This window comes from Prionailurus viverrinus, chromosome B2 (genome assembly GCF_022837055.1).
Source record: "Prionailurus viverrinus isolate Anna chromosome B2, UM_Priviv_1.0, whole genome shotgun sequence".
NCBI lineage: Eukaryota > Metazoa > Chordata > Mammalia > Carnivora > Felidae > Prionailurus > Prionailurus viverrinus.
In genome coordinates this window covers 42,758,233-42,776,016 of record NC_062565.1, presented here as the reverse complement: position 1 = coordinate 42,776,016, position 17,784 = coordinate 42,758,233, and the positions used below count along the sequence as shown (strand labels likewise).

Sequence of the window (17,784 nt, the reverse complement as noted above, 5' to 3'; positions counted from 1 at the left end):
TGAGAATGCCTCCAAACTGAAGATGATTTAGATTCAAGTCCCGTCTCTGCACTGGACTGTACCAGGCTGCTCTGCTTTAAATTAGAATTAAAATTTTAATTTACCCTTTAAGTGATGTTGAACAAGAGTTGAGTTTGTTAGGACTAAGGGCATATACATGTCTATCGTAATCTGGGTGGAATAAATTATGCCAGATTTCAGAGGTTTGGGGTTCTTTCGCTTCATGTAAGCCAGCGTGATATAATGAAAAGCGACACGCCCTGGGTTTGAAACCCTGAAACTACCGTTCACTAGTCATGTCACTTTAAAAAGGAGAATAATAAATAAGACTTTTATTTTACTAGTTGTGGTAAGGCTGGATTAGATATGGGCATGAAAGTGCTTCATAAACTATAAAACCACGTATCTCAGCATTTTTAAATCTTGTCCCCTCCCTGCGTTAAGAAATATACAAAAACGCTTGCCCTTTTAAATGTTATTTGAAATTAAATATTGTGACAAAAAGCAAAAAATATAAATAAGAGGGCTGCCTTGTTTTTTCCTTCCTTCCCACCCCTAAGGATGACCTGTTAATGCATTTTACTTGACCGTTAAACCTTTACCATTGAACTAGAAGCTAAGGGACAGCAAGGACCGTTCAATTTATCTTTGTATCCTTTGTGCTACCACACACATAGTGGCTTATTAAGAACTCAATAAATATTTTGCTAAAATCAAATTAGGCAAATTGATAGGAATTCAAGCAACGGAACCAAAATCTTCTGTCACAGGCCTTTGAAGTGTGAAGTATGTGTGAGTGAATTTGGGACCCACGACAATGAAATTCTTTTTTTTTCTTTCCTGTATTGAGGAATCCCTGGCAAAAGATAATCATATATAGTTAAAGTGTACATGATAATTTGATATACATTGTGGAGTGATTACCAAGGTCAAGATGCAGTTACTAGCACACGTATCACCTCATATAATTAACCCTTTTGCCTGTGTGTGTGTGTGTGTGTGTGTGTGTGTGTGTGTGTGTGTGGTTACAATGCTGAAGATCCACTCCCAAGCAACTTTCAAGGATACAATACCGTCTTACAACTGTAGCCACCATGCTGTACATTAGATCCTGAGAACTTATTCCTCTTATTGCTGAAAGTTTGTACCCTTTGACCCACATCTCCTCATTTCCCTCTTCCCACAGTCCCTGGCAACCGCCATCCATTCTATTCTGTTCCTGCGAAATCAGCTTTTAGGGATACCGTATAGTATTTGTCTCTTTTTGTCTGGCTAATTTCACCTGGCATAATGCTCTTCAGGTTCACCCATGTTGTCAGACATGGCAAGATTTCCTTCTATTTTATGAGTGAATAATATTCTGTTGTATTTCTGTACCACGTATTCTGGATCCGTTCATCCAGCAGAGAACTTGTAGGTTGTTTCCATATCTTGGCTATTGTGAATAATGCTGCAGTGAACATAGAGGTGCCGATATCTCTTTATGGTACTGACTTCATTTCCTTTAGGATGTATACCCAACAGTGGGATTGCTGAGTCATTTGATAATTTTATTTTTAATATTTTGAACAATCGCCATACTGCTTTCCATAGGACTACCAATTTACGTTCCTACCAACAGTGTATAAGGGTTCCCCTTTCTTCATATCCTCACCGTTTGTTATCGCTTATCTTTTTGATAATAGCCATCCTGACAGTTGTGAGATGATATTCATTGTGGCTTTGGTTTGCATTTTTCTTATGATTAGTGATGTTGGGCACCTCTTGGCCATTTATCTGTTTTCATTGAAAAAAATGTCTATTCAGGGCCTTTGCCCATTTTTAATTGGATTATTTGCTTTTTTGCTATTAAATTATATGAATTATTTTTACATTTTGGGTATTAACCCTTATCAGATACATGAGTTACAAATATTTCTCCCATTCTGTAGGTTGTCCTTACAGTGATTGTTTCCTTTGCTATGTAGAAGCTCTTTCTTTTGATATAGTCCACTTATTTATTTTAGCTTTTGTTGCCTTTGCTTTTGGTGTCTTATCCAAGAAATCATTTCCAAGACCACTGTCAAGGAGCTTACTCTCTGTGTTTACTTGTAGGAGTTTTACAGTCTCAGGTCTTACATTCAAGTTTTTAATCCATGTTGAGTTGATTTTTCTGTATGATTTTGTGTCTTGTGTAAAGTAGGGGACTATTTTTATTCTTTTGCACGTGGCTATACGTTTGTTAAAAAGACTGTCCTTTCCCCTAGTATATTCCTGGCTCTTTTGTCAAAAATTAATTGACCATATACAGTTAGGTTTATTTCTGGGCTAGTTATTCTGTTCTATTGATCTGTGCCTGTTGTTGGTTTTTTTTTAAAGTTTGTTTGTTTGTTTGTTTGTTTGTTTGTTTGGAGAGCATGAGTGGGGAGGGGCAAAGAGAGAGGGAAAGAGAGAATCCCAGGAAGGCTCCACACCAGCAGTGTGGATCACAACATGGGGCTTGAACTCATGAATCATGAGATCATGACCTGAGCCAAAACCAAAAGTCGGATGCTTAACGTACTAAGCCACCCATGCACCCTGATGTGTGTGTGTTTTTATGCCAGTACCATACTGTTCTGGTTATTATATTTTTGCAGTATAGTTTGACATCAGGAAATGTGATGCATCCAGCTTTGTTCTTCTTTCTCAAGATTGATTTGGCCATTAAGGGTCTTTTGTGATTCCGTATGAACTTTATATTTTTGCTTACATAAAAATATATTTGTTCATATTTTCTGTTTCTGTAAAAAAAGTACCATTGGAATTTAGATAGCATTGAATTGAATCTGTAGATTGCTTCAGGTAGTACAGACATTTTAACAATAATTCCCCCGTCTAAAAATTCAAGGTATCTATTTGTTTGTGTCTTCTTCAGTTTCTTCACCAGTGTTTTATAGTTTTGAGGGTACAGGTCCTTCATCTCCTTGGTTAACTTTTTCCCAATTACTTTATTATATTTGATCCTATTGTAAATGTGATTGCTTTCTTAATTCCTCCTTTCAGATCATGGTTTGTGTATAGAAATAGAAACACAACTGATTTTTGCATGTTGATTGTGTATCCTACATGAATGAATTAATTTATAGTTTTATCAATTTTTTGGTGGCAATCTTTAGGGCTTTCTATGTATAAGATCATGTCTTCTGCAAATAGAGATAATTTTACTTTTGCCTTTCTGATTTGAGTGGCTTTTTTTTTTTTCATGCCTAATTGCTGTGGCTAGGACTTTCACTACTCTGTTGAATAGAAGTGGCAAGGGTAGGCGTCCCTGCCTTATTCCTGATCTTAGAGGAAAGGCTCTTCACTTTTCACCATTAAGCATGATGTTAGCTATGAATTTGTCATATATGGCCTTTATTGTGTTGAGGTACATTCTTTGTAGACCTAATTTGTTGAGGGTCTTCTCATGAAAGGATGCTGACTTTTGTCAAATGCTTCTTCTGCATCTTTTGAAACGATCACAGGATTTTTACTTTTATTAATGTGATATCTCATATTGATTGATTTGTGTATGTTGAATCATCCTTGCATCCCAGGGGTAAACTTCACTTGATCATGGTGTATACTCCTTTTAATGTGCTATTGAATTAGGTTGGTAGTATTTTGTTGAAGGTTTTTGCATCTGTGTTCACCAGGGACATGGCCTGTGATTTATAATATGAAATGTGTATTTGATCTTCATCCCTGTTTCTGGCACAGAGCTCCTAAATAAAGCCTTTGGAATTTCTCATGATGACAGCTATAAAGGTGTCCCTTGTTATGTCACTGAGATGACTTCAAGACTACACCTGAGGATGGAGGCTGGTTGCCAGTGGAGCCAGTCATGTGATTGGAGGGTTGGAACTTTCCATCCTACCCCAAAATCTCCAGGGAGGGAGGAGGGGTTGGAGATTGAGTTCAGTCACCAATGGCCATAGATTTAATCAATCATGTTTATGTAACAAAGCCCATAAAAAAAATATGGGGTTCAGAGAACTTCCATTTTAGTGAACACATAGAGATTCGGGGTGAATGGCACACTCAGAGAGGGAATGGAAGCTCCACACACTAACCTTGTACCTTGCTCGATGCATGTCTTTCATCTGACTGTTCCTGAACTATATACTTTGATAATAAACCAGAAATCTTGTAAGTAAAATGTTCTTCTGAGTTCTGTGAGCCACTCTAGCAAATTCATCGAACCCAAGGAGGGTGTCATTGAAACCTCTAGTCTATAGCGGCTCAGTCAGAAGCACAGGTGGTAACCTGGACTTGTGATTGGCGTCTACAATATGGGAGGCAAGGAGGTAGCCGTTTTGTAGGACTGAGCCCTTAACCTGTGGGATTTGATGCTCCTTCCAGCTCGATAGTGTCAGAATTAAGTTGAATTATAGGACACTGAACTAGTGTCCCAAGAATTGCTTGTTAGTGTGGGAAAAAACCCACATCAGAATTGGTGACCAAAGCCTTAGCCTGTAATTTTCTTTTCTTGTAGTGCCCTTGTTTGGCTTTGGTATCAGGATAATGCTTGCCTTGTAAAGTGGGTTTTAAAGTGGTTCCTTCTCTTCAATTTTTGAGAGTTTGAGAAGGATTGGTATTAATTCTTTTTAAATGTTTGATAGAATTGACCGGTGAAACCATCTAGTCCTGAGCTTTTCTTTGTTGGAAGACTGTGTATTACTGATTCAATCTCTTTGCTCATTATTATTTGATCCGTTCGGGTTTTCTATTCATTATTCAGTCTTGGTAAGTAGTGGGTTTCTAGGAATCTATCCATGTCTTCTCAGTTCTCTAATTTGTTTGCATATTCTTGTTCATGGTAGTCTCTGATGATCCCTTGTATTTTTGTGATATAAATTGTAATGTCTCTTTTTTATCTACATTTTCATTTATTTGAGTCATCTCTCTTTTTTTTAGTCCAGTTAAAGGTTTGTCAGTTTTCTTTATCGTTTCAGAAAACCATCTCTTAGTCTGGTTGATCTTATCTATTGTCTTTCTATTCATTTATTTTTGCTCTAATTTTTATTATTTCCTTCCTTCTGCTAACTTTGAGCTTGGTTTTTTCTTCTTTCTAGTTCCTTGAGGTATAAGATTAGGTGGTTTATTTTAAATCCTTCTTTTTTCATAATGCAGACATTTATTGCTATGAGCTTCTTTCTCAGAACTGTTTTCGCTGCATCCCATGTTTCCTTTTTGGTTTGTTGCACCATATTTCTTATTTCTCTTCTGATTTCTTTTTTGACCCACTGGTTGTTCAGAAGTGTGTTGTTTAATTTCTACAGATTTGTGAATTTTTCAGATCTCCTTCTGTTACTAATTTCTGATTTCATACCATTGTGCCCAGAAAAGGTACTCGATAAGATTTCAGTCTTCTTAAATCTTTAAAGCCTCGTTTTGTAACCTAACATATGATCTAGCCTGGAGAATGTTCCTTGTGCATTTGAGAATAATTTGTATTCTTCAGCTGTTGGATGGACTGTTCTCTGTATGTCTGTTAGGTCCATTGGTCTAAAGTATAGACCAGGTTCTTATTTCCGTATCGATATTAAATCTGGATGCTCTATCCATTCTTGAAAGTGGGATATTGAAGTTCCCTACTGTTTGGCATTGATGTGTTTTTATCTACAAATCTATTAATAATCATTTAATATATTTAGGTGCTCTGATATTGGGCACATATTTCTTTATTATTATTATATGAATTGACCCCTTTATCATTATATAAGGACTTGTTTTTATCTCCAGTTACAGCTTTTGACCTAAAATCATTTTTTTTTTCCTGATACAAGACTGGCTACTCCTGTTCCCTTTTACTTTTCATTTGCATCTCTTTCACTCTCTTTCACTTGAAGCCCATTAGTGTCTTTTTTTTTTTAATTTTTTTTTAATATTTATTTATTTTTGAGGCAGAGAGAGACAGAGCATGAACGGGGGAGGGGCAGAGAGAGAGGGAGACACAGAATCGGAAGCAGGCTCCAGGCTCTGAGCCATCAGCCCAGAGCCTGACGCGGGGCTCGAACTCACGGACCGCGAGATCGTGACCTGAGCTGAAGTCGGACGCTTAACTGACTGAGCCACCCAGGCGCCCCTATTAGTGTCTTTAAAATGAATCTCTTGTAGGCAGCATAGAGTTGGGTCTTGTCTCTTTTTTTTTTGTAAGTTTTTTAAATGTATTTATTTTGAAAGAGAGGGAGTGCAAGTGGGGAGTGGGCAGAGAGAGACATGGAGAGTGAGAGAATCCCAAACGGAGCTCCAACTCGTGAACTGTGAGATCATTACCTGAGCCAAAGGCAGACACTTAACCAACTGAGCCACCCAGGCACCCAGGTCTTTCCTTTTTTAATCCATCCAAGCACCCTGTATCTGCTTATTGGAAAATTTAAACCATTTACATTTAGAATAATTAGTAATAGGTAAGGACTTACTACTGCCATGTTGCTAAATGTTTTCTGATTGTTTTGTAGTTCCTATTTTCCTTCCTTCCTATCTTACTATCTTCCTTAGAAAACTGGTATTTTTTTTTTGTAGTGGTATGCTTTGATTTTTTTCTCTTCATTTGTACATTTTTTATAGGTTTTTCTTTGTGATTACTATGAGGCCTTCCTAGTACAGCTTGTAATAGTCCAAGTTGAAAACAACTTTCATTGCATGAAAAAAATTCTATATGTTTACTTGCCCTCCAGCTTTATGTTGTTGATGTCACAGTTTACATTTTTCGTATTGTGTACCCATTAACAAAATATTGTAGCTATAGTTATTTTTAACACTTTTGTCTTTTAATTTATATACTGGAGTCTAGTGATTTGCATACCACCATTGCAGTATTAGAGTATTTTGAATTTATAATTGCCTGTGTCAGTGAATTTAATACTTTCATGTTTTCATTAGCAACCTTTTGTTTCATCTTGAAGAACTCCTTTTAACATTTCTTATAAAGCATGTCCAGTGGTGATAAAATACCTTAGCTTTTATTTGTCTGTAAAAGTCTTTATCTGTACCCAGGAACTACTTTCCTAGGTAAAGTATTCTTGATCAGAATCTTATGTTCTTTGACCACTTTGAATATATTATCTCACTCTCTCCTGGCCTAAAAGATTTCTTCTGAGAAATCTGCTGTTAACCTTATTAGGATTCCCTTGTGTGTGATGACTCTTTTTAAACTCTTGCTGCTCTCAAAATTCTCTCTTAATCTTTGATATTCAAGAGTTCGATTATATTGTCTCAGTGAAGATCTCTTTGGGTTGAATCTCTTTGAGGATCTTTGAGTTTCATGTATCTGGATGGCTGTCTCTCCCCAGATTTTGGAAGTTATCAGCCATTATTTCTTTGTTTTCTGACCTTTTCTCTACTTTGTCTAGGACTCCCATAGCATGAATATTGTTTCACTTAATGGTGTCCCATTATTCACGTAGGTTTTCTTTGCTTTTTTTCATGTTTATTTCTTTTTTCAGCTCCAAATGGATATCAAGAGATCTGTCTTCATGTTCATGGATTCTTTCTTCTGCTTGATTGATTGAGCCTATTACTGAAGCTCTTCACTGCATTTTTTTTTCATTGCATTCACTTCATACCTCAGCTCTAAAAATTTTTTATGATTTGTCTTTGTTGAATTCATTTTGTTACTGCATTGCTTTCCTAAGTTCATTTTGTTGTCTGTATGTGTTCTCTTGAATCTCACTGCACTTCCTTAAAACAGTTGTTTTGAATTCTTCAGGTAACTCATAGATCTCCATTTCTTTGGGGTTGGTAACTTGAAAATTATCAAGCACCTTTGGTAGTGTCATGTTTCCTTGTTGCTTCACGTCTCTTGTGGCTTTGCATTAATGTTTGTTCATTTGAGAGAGGAGTCACCTCTTCCAGCCTTTCAGACTGACTTTGGTGGAGAAAGACTTTCAACTGAGAGTGGCTGTGAAGGCTCAGGCTGGGTAGGGTGCCATGTCTCTGATCCTGGAGGGGGCATAGAAGCATAATCCCTGTACATCTACATCAGCTGAGGCCAACATGGGCAAAGACTGTGGGTTCTTCTTTGACCAAGACTGCAGAAGTCCTGTAAGCAGGAGTAGTGTCTAGGGTTGTTGGGGTCCTAGGTGGCAGAGGCTGCAAGGGTCGTCCTGTTCCTCTCTTTTTCCTGTAGGAGGAAGTTCTAGCCAAAGAGAATACCTGCTGGTACCAGGTCTGGTGAACTCGCACTTAGAGAAGCAGTGAAACCAGGGTCCTGGGGCACAGGTGCACCTGCTATGATAGTAGTCCCAGCGTCTGGTGTGCACGCATATGCAGATCTCCTGAGGAATCAGGTCTGCATCTCTGGGGATCACCACAGTGATTTGGACCCCAGGATGGGGGATGCAGCAGTGGCATGGGCTGTGGGATGACAGGATGCACCAGTGTCTTGGGCCCAGGGTAAGGGGTGCAGTGACAGCATGCCCTGGGGGATGGTGGGTCAGAGCCCTGACTTTGGCAGCAGGGAGCAGAGCAGCAGCAGCTTGGCCTCTGTGATGCCAGGCCAAAGCGGTGACTCAGGACCCAAGGTGGGTGGCACAGAGCTGTAGCCGTACAGCCACTGATGGCAAGTCAGTGCCATGACTTAGGAGCCAGAGGGTAGGACAGAAAACAGCAGCTACAGCATCACAGCCTAATGATAGCAGGTCAGAGCCACAACTTAGGACTCCGGGAGTCAGTCATAGAATAGCAGCAACTCAGGCCTAGTGATGGTTGTCAAAGCCATGACTTTGAACCCTGAAGGCAGGGCACAGAAAGCAATGGCATTTCCGGTTTCATAGATGGCAAGGTGCCGTGGCTTCCCAATCCCAGACAGTGGGGCACAACTGGGGCCCCTGGGGGCAGGTCTCACCACAACGGTAGCTCCAGACCTGGTGAGGAGACACAGCAGTGCGGAGCCCAGGCAACCCTTTAGTGGGGTTCAGTGTTGGTGAAGACCGTGGGAGCACTTAGTAGCAATGTCTACGAATGTCCACGGCAATGAGGAGGATTAGTAGGATTCTCCTGCTCCTTTTCCTGTCAGGTGTAATCCCTCCAAAAGCGTTCCTCTTTGCACTGAGCTGCTCTGGACTGGGAGGTGGGGTGATGTAGGTAAAATGCTTCTTATGCTTTTCTGTAGAGCTTTGCTCAGTCGTTGAGCCCCACAGGATTTCTGCTGCTTCTTTGTTGTAATCTAGAGCTTTCCCAGAGCTGTTTTGTCTATTTATAGTTGTTTATTTATTTTTTTGTGTGGGGAGACAAGCTTTGGGACCTCCTTGGTAGCCATCTTGCTGATGTCAGTCCCTACAATGAACTGTTTTATTTTAGTTAAAGTTTGAGAAAGTGGGGTGCCTGGATGGCTCAGTTGGTTAAGTGGCCAACTTTGGCTCAGGCCATGATCTTGCTGTTCATGAGTTCAGACCCTGCATTGGGCTCTGTGTTGACAACCCGGAGCATAGGAGCCTGCTTCGGCTCCCTCTCTCTCTGCCCCTCCCCCACTCGCACTCTGTCTCTCTTTCTCTGTCTCTCTCTCTCAAAAATAAATAAACATTAAAAAAATTGTTTTAAACAAATAAGTAAAGTTTGAGAGAGCGGAAAAGAATCAGGAAAGCTAGTAGTGAATAAGTGTAAATCTACATTGGTGGAAGGGGTGGTTTTATCTACAGTTAAAGCTTTACTAATTAAGTTAATGGTGCAAATAACACACAGGCAGTTATATTCAACTAGGAGCCACAGGTATGTTTTGTAGCATGTTTATCTTTTGTTTAAAATAAATAATAATCATTTGCTTTTTAATGTTAGTTTGTATTCCTTAAAATGTATGACTTATGACAGCCCATAAAAAGGCAGAAATCAACCAGCCTAGGATTTCAATTTGTTTCTCGAGCTTGTCTGTATGCAGATTTAAAAAAATCACATTTTAAGAACGAAAACTTACAAATTCATTTCCCCATCAACACCCAGTGCAGTAGGGAGAATGTGTCAGCCCACCCAGTTAGATTGAGGTTCTGTCAGTAGGCCATAATTTGAAGCTGAACGAATATATGAGTGTCAAAACTTGGGAGCTAATGTAATCCTCAATTTAAGGGAGGCGGGGGGAAAGCCTGTGAACTACAATTGGTCCTTTAAAATGAAAAACGAAATATCTTCTCTGTTAACTTTAGAGATGCCAGGATGTCTAGCATCTGAACGTCTAGCATGTGAATTTCAACAAATTCACATAGGAGCGACTAATAGTTGAGAACAGAGCTTTTTTCAATCAGAAATAAAGCTGCAGTGATATATAGGATGCAGAAACGGGGCTGTCGGGACGAAGTCCGATTCGTTTATACATTTTTAATAGCGGGGGAGGTGGTCCCAGCTATTTCCAGTCAAGGTCTGGGTTTTTACTGAGATACAGAACCAGGGTATCACTCATAGGATCTGACAGTAGAGAATAAGTAGAGTGCTTCATGAGAAATGTGGCCTCTGGAAGGCCCTCACCCCAAGCAGTGTTTAAATTTAGTTTCAACGTCCACAACACAAACAGAGAAATTCACAGTTGACACAAAGATGAGTTGTCTTCGCCCATCTTCCTTTAAAGTTGCTCGCCCTGGAAAGGTTGCCAACTTGGGGATGTTCCCATAATCACCCTCCACAGATAACATACATCCTTTGTCCATCAGAAGGAAAAGGTGTGACTCTGGGTAGAGGGCCCTAGGGGATGGGTTTGCTGAACTTGCTCTTTGCTGATCACACACGTTTGTTTGCCCCTTCTCTATTGTAGAATTAGAATAGGAAGAACTTAGTCCGGAAATCTGGGACAGCTCTAAACTTTGGCTTTCTTATTAAACTTAGCTGCTCGAAGTCTCTGTGATTAAAAGTCTCTCGTCTTGTAATCATTTGCAAACAATAGTGATGAATCATCTGTGACGGTGAATTGATTTTTGGAAAGTAATCCTTTCAGTATGAGAGAGAACCATTTCCTGTTGGCCACCCTGGAAAGATTAAACTTGGTAATGTCTCAGGTGTGCACGGCCAAAACTCAGCCTGCTCCTGGGCCAAAACCTCTTTTTCAGGCAAGCCTCTCTTTAGCCATTTACCTTTACGAGGAATCCAGCTTTACTCCCAGGTCCATTTATCTCCATGTAAACCATCCCTGTGCTTTAAATATTATGTTATGTTGAAGGTTGTCACTGTGGTTGTAAAATTTAAAATATCAAGGTCAAGAACCTGAAAGTACTACTTTGGCATAAGCCTCTGGTAAGGCAACTGTGGTGGTAGGGGCTGTTTCAAGGCCTGAGGCTCCCCTGTCTGTGGTTGTGGGAAGACACTCTATCCGTCCCTGCAAGTTATTTGTGGCTCTCTGAGGAACTCATTTAACACTGTTCTCCGGTGCACAGACTGAGGAGGTAAAGTTGGAATTTTCTAGTCTTTGTCAGAACGTGTGCTTCAATCCAAAAGCGTCCAAGGGCACGGCAAGCCTGATGGTAAGTCAGGAACAAGCTCACAGAGAAAGCCCTGAGGAATGAAAGATAGAATGTGCCACTGTTTTCTCATCCTTGAAATGCTGATCTGGAGTGAGCTGTGGAGCCGCACAGCCAACCTATGAAATTTCAGCCAGCATTCCAAAGCCCGACGACCGTAGTAAATCCCGTATAAGCTGAATATTCGGAGGAAAGATGTTGAAGTTAATTGAATTTCATGATTAACAGAAAGTCACGCAGAAAACTAGCTTGGTTTCACCTCACATCGGTGGAAGTCTTGCTAAAAGGCTTGGTTCCACTTTTTTTCCTTTGGGTATAATTATAAATGTAATTTAACCATTTTTAGAATTAAACTCTCCAGCATCTCCATAACATTATTTTAGTCACAAAAACTTATTCTACATTTCCTATAACGTGGCTGTTGAAGGCAAAACAAAATCCCCGATACGAGATGTTGTCATTTTTCTGTTTTTCGGGACACAGGTTGTAGGAAAAAAATCCATCTCATTGAGGGTTATGAATTCTCTGAGTATGGCTGTTCCTAGTTTAAATAATGAAAAACATGGTGGTGAAAGGGATAATTTTATTCCTAAGTCCTGGATTTTAGTTCTGTTTCATTCTGGGTTTCATTATGAGACTCAAGACAAGTCACAGAGGCCCTGTGTAGTCCAACTCTTTAGCTCTGAACTGTAGAATATATCTCGCAGGAAGAAAAATCATTCAGTTTTACTTGATTTACTGGAATATATTATATTATTGCCTTTGGTATCCATTTTCCCATTTTCTTTTATGGGGATATTTTATCCCATTATGAATATCCATACGTACATCTATATATACTTTATATATATTTTATATATAAAATTATGTAGGAGGGGTGCCTGGGTGGCTCAGCCAGTTAAGTGTCTGACTTCAGCTCAGGTCGTGATCTCACGGTCCGTGGGTTCGAGCCCCATGTCGGGCTCTGTGCTGACAGCTCAGAGCCTGGAGCCTGTTTCAGATTCTGTGTCTCCCTCTCTGCCCCTCCCCTATTCATGCTCTGCCTCTGTCTCTGTCTCAAGAATAAACATTAAAAAAAATTTTTTTTTTTAATAAAATTATGTAGGATTCGAGTTTTCTATAATGTCTCTAATGTACAGAACTCTTTAGAGATCACCATATTTCAGCAGGGAGGAAAGGCTTCTATTAGTGTCTGTTTCTAAGCTTTTCACTAAGACTATAAATTAGGCCTGGGAAGGCTATAATGAGTCAGTAATTTATAGACTATTAAGAGAGTTAATTAGAAGTGATTCTTGAGCATGTCCAATAGAGAACACATGTTTATAAAGGACAAACAGACTCAACACAACATGTCTTTGACCTAACCAAACCCAATCAATTAACAAAATGGGATGTCTTACTTTGCGTATCTCCCACTCCCCGAAAATAGAATCCCTAACCACTTGTTAACCACACTGACTTTTTAATAGACCGAGTGGTGACTCTAGCCACCAGAAATGTTGCCACCAGAAATGTTCAGATTAAGCACCCTGTTCGATGGAAGCCAGCAGAGTCTACAAAACAGGAAGAAAGCTCTGCGTGTCGCGCTTTTGCCTCCTTTCCCGGTTTGACTTGATGTGATAATTCATTGCAGATTTCTTTCTCTTTGACAGAGTGCCTACCGCAGGAATGGGATGGCTTTTCTGGCCTGCTGACGGGACTTGTGACTATAACAACAGGAAAGGCATGTTATATTAAGGTGATTTCTGTTCCCCTCTTTGGACAAAATAAAATACAAGTTTACCTTCTCTGTATCCTCAGGAGTGGGTTGGTTTGTTGTGACTATCAACTGGCTGACTCCGGCTCTTTTCCAGCCCCCTCAGTGCTCAGTCTTGTTTACTGGCTGGGCCGTTTAGCTAATTAATGGCAGGATGTTTGGGATAGTGTGTAGGTGGACAAGAATGCAGATCACACAATTTTGAAATCTTAATTTGGGATGGATTTACTGCCCTCAGCTCACATATCTTAAAGGCAGTGTCTTGTTTTCCCTCCAGTGTTTAGTCTGTGTTTTATGTGATGCATTTTGTAATCCAGGTTTGGGACAGAGGAGACAAAAGGACAGTCAGTTTTCCCTCACACTGTCCCACAACTTTACTTTGTGACATTTGCTGAGTATATATATCTTAGGTGTGTTTTCGAGACAAATACTCATTTTATAAACTCACGCTAATCAAAGACCTAATTGATCTGATGAACTATTCTCGTCTTCCCGTCCCTTCCCCCCGCTTCTCGAGAATGTGTTATTTTCACACCTTCTTCCCGACTTCCTGCAGATCTGCCATCGTGCCTGTTTTTCCTCGTGTCGGCCCTCTCCTCCTGTCCTCTTGTCCCTCCAGTCCCCAGGCCCACCACACATACACGCTGTACCCATTTAGAAGCTAAGTAATCAGGGGCCCCCCGGGGGGGGGGGGGCTGAGTTGGTTGAGCGTCCGACTTGGGCTTAGGTGGTGATCTCACGGTTTGTGAGTTCGAGCCCCACATCAGGCTTTGCACTGACAGCGTGGAGCCTGATTCAGATCCTCTGCCTCCTTCTCTCTCTGCCCCTCCCCTGCTCGTGTTCTTTCTCCCTCAAAAATAAATAAATAAACATAAAAAAAAAGATGAAAGAAGCAAAGTAATGAGAATCCCTTGAAGGGGAGCTGAGTGATGTGCTTTCTCCCTTGAGAGCAGTCCCACAGCTAAACTGGAATCTGGGACTGGGTCATTTCTTGCTGGCAACAGCCGAGCTCCCCTTCTGGCATCTATACTTTCTCCATCAGATGACAAACCCTAACTTTGGAGAACGAATCAAAATATAGCAGATGTAATTGTGCAGTTCCTGATTAAACTTGAATTTTAAAAAAGGAAGCTATTTCTTTAATTCTGTAGGACTTCCAGTTTTATTTTTATCATGGTTTTTACACACACTGAGACATCCTTTGTAAAGCATTAATAAAAACAGAAATAAGAAACATGAAAGATTTTCCTCCTGTGACCAAATCATTGTGAGGCTCTGTTAATATGATTGTGCCATATTACTCACATTTGTTAACTATCATTTACCTGTTCTGTGTTAGTCCTTCTGGAAAAAATCTTCATGTCAAGAAGAAAAAAAACGTAGATATATAATATCAAAAAATTGCCAAGGGGTTTTGATGTTCCATCTGTGCTTGTTGAAATGTATGATTAAACTTTTCTTTTTATCATCATTCTTATTTTTCTTGGCATCCCTAATCATAGAAAATTATAAGCTTGCAGTAAACATCCTAACTTTTAAAACGACAGCATTTATTGTATTTGGTTTCGATCTGCCAGGCTTATGGATGTATAAAATTTTCAGGGGCTAATTTTTCACATCAAAATTCCTTCTTTCCCACATTATACATTTTAAAGTATGCACGAGGCAGAAAATACAGAGTTTAGGTTTTTTCCCTTCATTTTATTCTACCTGATCTCCTTATAGTCCCAGAGAAGGAAGACTCAACGTACATTTCTCTCGGAAATATGACAGGTCTCTGTTTTTGTTGGTCTGGCGTATGTTTGTCTATCTTGAACAGTCTGACAGGTAATTATTTATAAAATCTGGTTTTGCCCAGTAAGTCCATATAATAACCTTTCACTTTTCATCATAAGCCAGTGAGCTGAATTTAGAATAAAACAAGGTCATTTATGTCTGTCCCAAACCAGCCTAGATGTCCCCATAATTGCTCAATATTAATATTTTTAATTCTTTTTTTTTTTCTACACTTAGGTTCTTTCTCTGACTCTTTCAGCAACAGGGAATTTGAAGTAGAATAAAATTTTCTTAAGCAGCGAATAGAGAAAAAAATTTATAGGAGGAAAATCTCAGAAAATGTGACATCAATAAATTGTTCTCCCAAGATTAAAATATTAGGTAAAATCATAAAATGTTAAAGCAGAAGATGGTCTTCAGGATCGTTGAAAACAGCCACTCATTTTCCAGATGAAAATATGTAGCGTGGAGAGGGAAGTGGACTTTCCCAAGGTCACTCAGTGATAGCAGTGACAGACCAGAGACCAGAGATCCGTGGTCCCTAATTCTCAGGTTGCAATTTCACTCCCCTCTACTGGATTTGCATTAGATACTACCAGCATACATGGGGATTTTATGGCATGTTTATCTTAGATAATTACCTAAGTTTATTTTTTAAATGACACTAATTTGGACACATTCTAAAGCGTAAGTGTTGTATTAAAATCTTCTTCAAAGGGACTGTGGTATAATTAAATAATCTGTTATATGTCAGTTATACATCAATTTAAAAAAAAGTGGGGGAGGTCTGCAAGCAGGGGCGGGGGAATTAACATGCTCGGAGCACCTACTTTGTGTCGGGAACCTTACCTCTGGTATTTCATTTATCTTCACAGTGACTTCATGAGGCTCACGTTGGGCTCGATTCTAAATCAAATGTGAATACACAAGATAATTTGTTTTGTAGCCTTGTGTTTTGGAGATCAAATTGGAAAAAAATAAATAAAGCCAACATTAAGTAAAAATAGCCTCTCTTAGGGGAAATTGACACTGCCTCATAGATTCAAGGGTAAAGGAAATAGAAATATTTCTCCTTTCACCTAAATTTGGATGTGACTTTCCGAACATGCCGTTTTGAGACTATGTCATCAACCTTCCTGCCTTCACATATTGCAATAATTAAGATTCAAAAATAATGTTCCAGTTTTAGAACCGAGGGTTTTTATTTAAAAACCATCAGAAGCACAAGTATTTTTTAAATGGTGTCTATACTCCTGTACCTGGGGCGAATTCTTCATTTATTACTGTTTGTCCTTTGTTTCTATAAAATAATAAACAACCCACATTTAATGCTTTTACCACGTAGAAGACAAATAAGCGTAAGTGGTGATCCTTGGCCTGAAAGAAAACAAGTTTACTTGTCTAGAAATTATGAGGTTTAATTTTATGAAAAAATTTTATATCGTTCCCAAATCAGGTATTTCTTTCCAGTTCATCTAACCCCTTGTGTAAAACCGAATCACTACAGAGAAAGTACTCCCTCATCTGCCCTCCTGGAATTTAGATAGAACCTTCCCAGGTTGCATTTAAAATTCTGCCTTCAACCATGTATACATCTCATAAAATCTTTTACGGTTTCCTGTATGCTCTGGCTGAACATTTCATAGAACATAAACACTTCTGCAAATAATAGAAGAGCATCAAGTTGAATATGTCATGGCTGTAGCTCCCACACAAAGCTGATTCTCCAGCAGTGCATTATTTCTTATTTTGATCTTCTTATTTGAAACCCAAGATGAAACTTGCTGTGCTCTTAGAGTACAGGGAGGGGGGTGGAGGTAGGCAGGGGACTCCAGAAGTTTTAGTGGAGTTGTGTTCATTAAAGCAAAGGCTTTCTGCAGAGGGCATCAAGCCAAACTTCAACAACAAAACCATGCCTGCAGGGATTGGATGTAAATGTGATGGTTAAATAAGGGCCAGATGCCTTTAAAAACTCAGATATTAAAAAGGTCATATCTCTTCAAGTCAGCCTCTCATGTTGTGAGTGATACCGTAGCACTTTCAAAAAGCGAAAACAAAGAAAGAGACTTGCATCTGTTTTCTGGAACAAAATATCAAATATTCAAGCCATCGTAAGTCATGGGAGTTTGGGCAACTGAAGCATATTTAAAAACAATCCATTCCTAGAAAGTCACAAAAAACCCGCGTACAACATTTCACCGTTGGAAACCACTAGAATTCTGTAGAGAGCGTTACACTCACGTTCCTTCTGCTCCTCACCACCCAGTATTCACCATTCCCACTTTTCCCCCCAAAGGAAAATAAAAATAGAAAAAAATATAGGAAGAATCAAGATGACTACTTAACTTAATTTTACTTAAACCAGGTAACACTTTGCTTGCTATCAAAAATGTCGCTCTGTCGTGTGGGCATTTTAATAAGGTTGACATAATCATTATAGCACACCGCGTGCCCTCCTGTGTACCGGCACGCGGTGTGAGTTATCCCGTTAAATACAGCCCCTCTGTGAGGGAAGCTGAAAATGAGGAGGTTCATTGCCTTACGCAGGGGTTCCCAAGGTGGGGCGGGCCTTTGCACCCCACGCTTTCACCCCAAAGCTCGTGCCCCTCAGCACTGTTACAAAGCCTGGAATGTGCTTGAGTGAAGAGTTCTAATCATGTGTCAAAAAAGAGGTGCTGCTCTGAACCTAGAAGCGCTTCTCAGTAACAAAAGCTTGATTACAAGAAACGTTCTTTTTAACTTAATATTCCTCCTCTAAGGCCAAGTATTAGGTATATAATAGAATATCACGTAATGGCTAATAGGCTG

At 39.5% G+C, this 17,784-nt stretch overlaps 1 protein-coding gene across 4 annotated transcripts in view; it reads left to right on the top strand.

Annotated features, from left to right (window-relative positions):
• Window positions 1-13,237, top strand: part of SUPT3H (SPT3 homolog, SAGA and STAGA complex component) — a 540,862-nt gene extending 527,625 nt beyond the window's left edge. For all 4 annotated transcript variants that reach the window (XM_047858055.1, XM_047858052.1, XM_047858053.1 and 1 more), the window contains exon 12: window positions 13,097-13,237. In XM_047858055.1, the coding sequence (XP_047714011.1) occupies window positions 13,097-13,138 (42 nt within the window). In that variant the 3' untranslated portion in view covers window positions 13,139-13,237. The remainder of the gene's footprint in view (window positions 1-13,096) is intronic.
• The last annotated feature ends 4,547 nt before the right edge of the window (window positions 13,238-17,784 follow it).